At 38.5% G+C, this 8,043-nt stretch overlaps 1 protein-coding gene across 4 annotated transcripts in view; it reads left to right on the forward strand.

Annotated features, from left to right (window-relative positions):
• MEIS1 (Meis homeobox 1) overlaps positions 1 to 8,043 on the forward strand; it is a 143,939-nt gene that overhangs the window by 115,938 nt on the left and 19,958 nt on the right. For all 4 annotated transcript variants that reach the window (XM_010863334.1, XM_010863331.1, XM_010863333.1 and 1 more), the window contains one exon: positions 3,202 to 3,278. In XM_010863334.1, the coding sequence (XP_010861636.1) occupies positions 3,202 to 3,278 (77 nt within the window). The remainder of the gene's footprint in view (positions 1 to 3,201; positions 3,279 to 8,043) is intronic.

Below are 8,043 nucleotides of genomic sequence, written 5' to 3' on the forward strand. Positions count from 1 at the left end.
TATAGAGGATGTTATAGATTGGAAATGACTTAGGTACATCAGTATACAACCCTATATAGCAAATAGTACCAACAACTAGATGCTAAAATTTGCATATTTCAGTCAGGTTTGTATTACTTAAGAATTGCTAGCTTGGAGAACTCCCAGATGATAAAATCAAGGAAAAGTTATCTGTTGTTCAAAGTCTCATGGTTAGTGAATAGCAGTGTAATTTATACAATCTAATAGGGTCATATATAACTATGTAGTTTTTCAACTAGTATAGATGTAGATCTACTATATGTATATATACGTGCTTTGTGCTCAGTTGTGTTCAACTCTGTGCAACCGCATAGACTGTAGCCCACCAGGCTCCTCTGTCCATGTAATTTCCCAGGCAAAAATACTGGAGTGGATCGCCATTTCCTACTCTAGGGGATCTTCCCAACCCAGGGATCAAACCCATGTCTTTTGAATCTCCTGCATTGGCAGGGATTCTTTACCATTGTCCCACCTGGGAAACCCTTCATTTGGCTTGTATTGTGTGGCAAATATTTATGCAATAGGAGTCGTGTTTTAAACCTTGGGCAGTGAATTGCTTTTAGGTCAGTGTTCAATCATTAGATTTTGCTTGTGATGACTGGCATCCTAGTGAGTAGGGTGATTGTCACCTATGATCTTCACCGATTATGGAGATGATATACTTTGCTTTGAAAAGAATGGGTAGCTATCACTTTTAGGAATGAAGTAAGAAAAGTAGTGCTGTGGATCTCGGATTAGACTGTTTATACTTCCTATGGGCTTTGAAAAAAATCTTGTCATACATTTTGATGTTGCATTTGAGTGGAAAGTATCTGTGTATCATGGCAAGTTAGAGCCATTCCTTTGTCTCATCAATATTTGGTTTCCTTTATGTGAAGGTCTGGGCTTTGAGGATGGTGAATGAGAAATTTGAGGGTGTTTGAGATGCTTAAATGAGTGGGAAAAGAAACATGACCAAGGAAAGAAATAATCAGAATGGGTGTTTCTGAGTGTGATGCTTGCTTTTATGGGGATAAAGCGGAGAGAATGGTGTGAAAATGATAAGGCAAGCTAGTGGAGAGTGGGGAGGGTAGGGCTTGGCATTTGAGTTGAGACTTGACAATGACATTGGAGTAGGAACTTGCGAGTAGGAACCTACTTGGTGTGTTGGAAGAACGGAAGATGGCTGAACAGAAAGTGAGGTGGGGTGAGGCGAAGAGGATACCATCTAGAAGGTGGGTGGGGCTGGATGGTGGTGAGTCTTGCAGGCAAGGTGAGTGTATGGAGGTTTTTGAAGGGGGACAGGAATGGAGATTATGAAAGGCCTTGCCACACCCTTCTGTCATGAGGAGGCTTAGATGCTGGATGGGAAGCAGGAAATATGCCTGGGTCGCTGCCGATCGTGCCAGCCCCGGGCCAGTGTCCTCACCTGTAAAACGGGAGGGACAATAGATTCCATTTATGTCCCTCAAAGGGATATAATGGGGATTAATTACCACTTTGTCTGTAATATACTCGAAGCTCTTAAGAGAGCAGCACTATATTCCATGAAAGCAAAGCCTTATTCTAATTGTGTATTTATTGATTAAGTGACAATCAAGTCACAATGCTTATGGGAAAAATGGCTACATCTCTGCTTGCCACAAATGAATCCCATGTGTATAGATACAGAACATATTTAAACTTACATATAAGAGCATTGAAGTGGTCATTAACGAGACTTCTAAGCATCTAATCGGACATTATTAATAAGATTGAAAGCTATGTTAATTAACATTCAATAGACCAGAATTTAATTTCTGATGGCACATACAGTAAAATGGAGAGTTGGGGTGCTCTTTCCCATTGATATAGAGAAGAGAAAGTTGACTATCAGGACAGTTTCTATCTTGGGAGAGTTTATTGGGGTGAAGTGTTCAAAATAGTCAGTGTCTCAACTAGATGGAAATCATGTCCTCAGCTTCTCTCCCAGGCTTTAGAAATGTATATTTCAAACTTAGATATAGTTGACTATTAAATAGAAAGTATCTGTGCCAAAACTAATCTTAGTAGAATTCTAAACATTTTTACAAGAAGTATGGATTTCATTTTATTATCTAATCATGTAATATTTTTTGTCCACTCTTAACTCCTGAGACTTGTTCTTCGCACGCAAAATGTTCTGGTCTTTGACCTTACTACATTGGCCTGTGTTCAGAATCCTAGAGTATGTTGACATTCAGATAGGGAACCAACTTTGGTAGAATTTCATTTGGTTGTGCTTTACAGAAGAGTTGAAATGAATAGTGTTTTTTTTTTTTTTAAATACACCCACTTCAACTTTGATATGGAGAAGGCAATGGCAACTCACTCCAAAACTCTTGCCTGGAGAGTCCCATGGACGGAGAAGCCTGGTGGGCTACAGTCCATGGAATCTCGAAGAGTCGGACATGACTGAGTGCGTTCACTTTCACTTTCATGCACTGGAGAAGGAAATGGCAACCCACTCCAGTGTTCTTGCCTGGAGAATCCCAGGGACGGGAGAGCCTGGTGGGCTGCCGTCTATGCAGTCGCCTAGAGTTGGACACGATTGAAGCAATTTAGCAGCAGCAGCAGCAGCTTTGATATTGGTATCCAGCAACATGGTGCTTTTTTTGAGAGGAGAATGTGATGCTAACAAAATGCTTACTTTCTGGGGGCCTAGGCTGAGCTTGTTGGTCCAATGGTCAGCTTTAGAAATCTGTGGTTCTAGAAAAATATTATGTCAAGGTGGTACACTTTTGTATGGTCAAAAAGGATTTGTTATTTTAATCCTGTAAAATACAAGGAAGATCCTATTGAACTTTCTGTGTTTGTAACAAATAAACCTGTTAAAGAATAAACTCCGTATCAAGGTTCTGCAAGTATCCTAAGTAGCTATTTATACACTTCACTAATCTTTGTAATTGGCTTGTCTTTTACTGCTGTTAATTAGATGATGTAGTATTCCATTAATAAGAGTGACACACATCAGCATTTTTACCTTTAATTATAGACCTCAGCAGACATTTACGTTATTGACAAAATCGCCTCAAATTGCCTGATGCACACATCTTTTTATTTTTAACAGAGCATATGTGTTTATTATTGAATCCCTTGCACCTAGCATTGCACCTGTTGTGATGTGCACATTGTGTGTTTGGAGCATATAGGTATACACCCATCCTTTTTGTCCTCTTTCAGCACCCTTACCCTTCTGAAGAACAGAAAAAGCAGTTGGCACAAGACACGGGACTCACCATCCTTCAAGTGAACAATTGGTAAGTAATTTGGCTTTGTGTTTACACACAATCTGCTTTCCCCTCTGGCAACCTGCAGCTCTTGCTTTGCATTAAGAAGACACACCCAGTTTTCCCTGGTGGCTTGTTGATCCAAAGGTGAGAACACAGGATGAGCCACAGCACTTGCTAGATTAGAAAGTTTTCTTTCTAGCACTTGCTAGAAAAGAAAACACCGTATTGTTCTACACCTCCTTTATAAATTGACAAATTTTAGGCATAGTAAAAATAAGTGTTTAATTCATTTAGCTGTGGCTCTGTAAATGTCTCAGGTGTTTGTTTTTTTTTTTTTTTAATCTTTAAGGACGATCAATAGAAAGAGTAATATCCTTGTTTCTATGAAACAAGAAACTCCACTGTCACATCTGTTAGATTTTAAATTCGCTGAATAACTAAGCTCACTGAGAATTTGTTAGACAGTGCATTCCAGGATGGGCACTCCATCCTTCTTATCTCCCTATGGAAAAAAGAAAAAAAAAAGCGTTTCTACTTTGAAGCTATTCAAAACTTGATGTATCTCAGGGTTGTGTAATACTGTTTCTAAGTAAATGTGTAAATTCCTGATTTGGAAGAGAAGCTGAGATTATGTACCAAGGATAGCCAACAATATTCTGACTCAATGTATAGCAGTGTGGCAAACAGCCTTTGAGGAAGTATGATTTATTACCCTTTGTGATTGTGCTGAAAGCCAGGTCCATATAATCACCCAGAGCTAGTGTCATATTTGAAGGGTATCGAAATCTGATCTCCTTTAAAACTAAGTGTATCTAATTAATTGTCCCAATATTTTTAGATTAGTGTTTATGATGGGGAAACCTTATCCTCTTTGAAGTAAAATCCAGAAAAGGCCCAAAGCCTGATTGGGGAAAAAGGAGAACTGAGAATGCCAGTCTGCAGACAGAAGTGTTTCTTTCTGTTCAATAAGTGTCAAAGATTAATATTACAGAATCTCTGATTACATGGCCTAATCCATTTTGGTGAATAAATTTGTTCTTGATGTCCATTGCACCTACATTAACAGACTCTTCTCTGTTAGAGAGCCTGGGAGCCTTTGGGAGAGATTTCAGATATATTAAGCCCCATTACAGAAAATGTAATTTCTGTCAATATAATCCCATGTATTCTTCAATTTAGTATTTTAGAGATAACAAGCTACTTACAATATATTTGCCTTTGGAGGATTAATTTACAAAGTGCACTATCTCCAAGACACAGACAGACCCATATAAGCATTGCTTGTAAGGGTTATCAATTTCAGTGACCTTATGGCGGCCTTGGGAGATCAATTTTTGCAGCCCTTTTAGTGAAGTGGATCAGGAACCAACAGAAGACATGCTGTACCTGAGCATGTTACTGGGAGTCTTGTGGCTGCTGCGGGTTTTTTGTTTGCCTCTTATACCTGCAGCTGTATCTTACTTTTCAACATTCTTGATACTGTATACTTGAACTCTGTCTTTCAAATTGTTCTGGACAGTATTATAGGGCAGACTATCCATTTTGCACGCGTTCCTAAATTCCTACATATTTTAAAAGTTAAACTGATGAGGACACAATTTGAATACAATGGAGGCTGTACAAAGATTTATTTCTCTGGGAAATGATCCCCTTTGAGGGCCAAGGAGTGGCTGGGGCCAGTTCTCATTAAGCAAGGCAATACACTACCCGTTCAGGTGAGCTATCACACACGCCATCTCTCTTCCTCTTCAGTGTTGCTAGAAAACTCTATCCACAAACATCGTTACCAGAGAACAGATTCCAATACAAGCTGCTTGTTACAGGTAGACAGCCTCCTGGGATATTTCCTCTGGGTGCTAGGGCAGGCAGACATTCCTGTGGCACAGAGCCGGGCACGGTTGTCTTTTCATAGAGTCTCTGCACAGTAGTCACAGTCAGATTTCCGCGGTTTTGCGATTAAGAGGGAAAAATAAGGACTTTAAAAAGTTATCATACGTACCAGATAATAATTTTTCAACATAGATGCAGACTCTACCCTAAACTTCACTGTGATATTCAATTCTGCACAGGCACATAACTTGAAAATCCCTTTTCCTTATAACCTGGGATGTAAACCCAACTCTCTTCTCACCTGGCACCATGCAGTGTGCACGGGCTCTCTGCTTCTGTATGAAGTGAGAAGTGACCTCTGCTGGCACTTCATTGCTTCGCATTTGGCAATTGTTTCAACTCTACAACAGCTTTGTGGTGGACCAAGGATCCTCAACCTCTGTTAGAAACCAAACCACACAGCAGCAAGTGAGAGGTGGGTGAGTGAGCCAAGCTGTTCATCTGTATTTCCAGCCGCTCCCCATCTCTCGCATTACCACCTGAGTTCCATCTCCTGTCATATCAGCAAAGGCATTAGATTCTCACAGGAGCTCAAACACAACTGTGCTTGAATCATCCTGAAACCACCCGCTGCTGACCGGTCCGTGGAAAATTGTCTTCCACCAAATGGGCCCCTGGTGACCAAAAGACTGAGGGCCACTGTGGTAGAGAAATTCCCCTCCAGTAGCTGAAAGTTGTAAGAGAAGTTGTTTCTTTTAAATTCGGTGAATAATGACATTCCCACGTTTGATTTGAATTTTTAACGGTGTATTACTTTTCATCCAAACCTTCTCCTTTTATGGAACGGATAACTGATTTCTTTTTCTCTGGACTTTGAGTTGCAAATATGAGGCAAAAATGGGGAAACCCAGATGGCACTCTATTGAAACCCAAGATGCGAGAGAATCTTAAATGATGATGGCAGACTTGAAGATGAAAGAACACAACACTAAGTGGAGCTCATTTTTCTTTATTGTAGTAAAAAAATTATACAAAGTTTTTTTGAGAGCCTGTAAATATTTTTCCCGTATTGAACATCAAGCCCACGTTACCTCACTCTGGAAATAATAATTAAAAAAAAAAAAACCACTTCATAAGTATTTTAGCATTTCCCTTTCACTTCATTTAGGCACATTTAAAATTGTGTGTCTTCCTTTTTGGATTTTTTAAGACTTGTCAACACACATGTACATTTTGTACAAACTATGAGTCACTGTTGAAGAGATGTAATAAGATGCTGAAGGGCAGGTTGGGTGTAGATCAGTCATAATTATTGGCAGCAACATAATGTATTGAAATACACAATATGAGTATGAAAAATATAAACTCCTGTTGAGTTGTTAGCTTGTCATAGAAACCCTGGCTGATGCAGCTTAAAGTTAGATTTTGACAGAAAAATGAGATGAGAAAAGTTTGATGCATTGTAATAATTCTTTCATTCCCTCTCTGAACTAATTTTACGCCTTTTTAATTGACATAAGTAATATATACTACCTGCCTTGGCTGACTAAGGATAAAGCAGATGGGATTTGGTGGGGAGAGGGGATCACAGGGAGAATTTAAATGTAAAACAACAAGACAGATTTGATTAAGAGAAAATTTGAATTAAAAGAAATAAGTTTTAACTTGTGTGTTTGGTCTATGTATCAGAGTACAAACAGGAGAAATCGTAAAATGGTTGGTACTAGCACTTTGTAGGAATTGGGCTCTGGGATGGAATGTGACATTTATTAGATGAGACATTGTAGCAAAAATCTATGCCAAGACATTTTTTGAGAATTGAGGCAATTATGCAAATAATTTGGGTAAAAATATTTTACCTAAATTATCCAACTATTTGAGGTAACCGCATGTTTTTTAAAAAAATCAACCTCCATAACTAATGGCCTAAACATTTCTATCTACTAGCATTCTATGGTAGACTTTGACTTAAAGCATAATAATTTTAAAAATATATAAATAATGTGTGCTATAAATGTGTGTGTCTTCTTCCTTTGCTCTCTCACTCCCAATTATGTTTTGAGCCAAAAATGATAAATAATAGCATTTGATGCCTTTGTCTTATTGTTTTTTCATTGTTGTTCTGGTTGCAATAAATACTTCAGTTATATCAGGGTAAAACTATTACTAATATGTTGACTGTCATTTAGGTGGAAACTTCTTAAATTTTTAGATTAGATGGTTATGTAGACCTGTTCATATGAAGGCAGAACTTTGAAGAAAACAAACACACATATGCACAATGTCAATACTGGGTTCTTTTCTCTCCTGAATACACCAACTTTATTCTTTTATATTGAAAATATGAGTGTAGAATGGTCAAATAAAGGCTCCCTTATATGTTTTCACAGCCATGTTGCAGACTTGGGAATTCCATATGATGAAAACTTGTGCCTGCAATTGTATCTTACTTGCTGCATGCCTCAGATGCCTCCTGCCTCAGCAGAGTTCTAGCCTAGAGTGTACTGAATAAATGTTACATTGCCTTTGTTTAGCCCTTCTCATCTGTGCACTTTCTCATTAAGGCCTAATGTTCCATGATTACTCTGTTGTCTCTCAGAGGGCAGTGGGTTTTAGGTGCAAAATACATAGTTAAAAGAAATACAGTGTTGATGTGGACAGAAGAATCCCTCTCCATCAATAGAGTGCCTAAGATTTCAGGGAACATGGGAACTCCAAGATGACACTTTACGGAACCATCATAGCTCTTCAAGTTCTCAGATTTAGTACACATACCAGATTTTCCTAGTTTTTTCATTTGTTGTCTTCAAAACTACAAAGCATTCAGGCATCACTTCCCATTGATTACCAGTGGCAGGGGAAGTATGTTATCTTTGGAGGTTTCAGCCATTGGTAGGTAAAAATGTAAACTTATTTTTCTAATAGGATCTCTCTTATTATAATAAACAGATTCAACTGTAAA

The sequence above is a fragment of the Bison bison genome, unplaced genomic scaffold, assembly GCF_000754665.1.
Source record: "Bison bison bison isolate TAMUID 2011002044 unplaced genomic scaffold, Bison_UMD1.0 scf7180017864489, whole genome shotgun sequence".
NCBI lineage: Eukaryota > Metazoa > Chordata > Mammalia > Artiodactyla > Bovidae > Bison > Bison bison.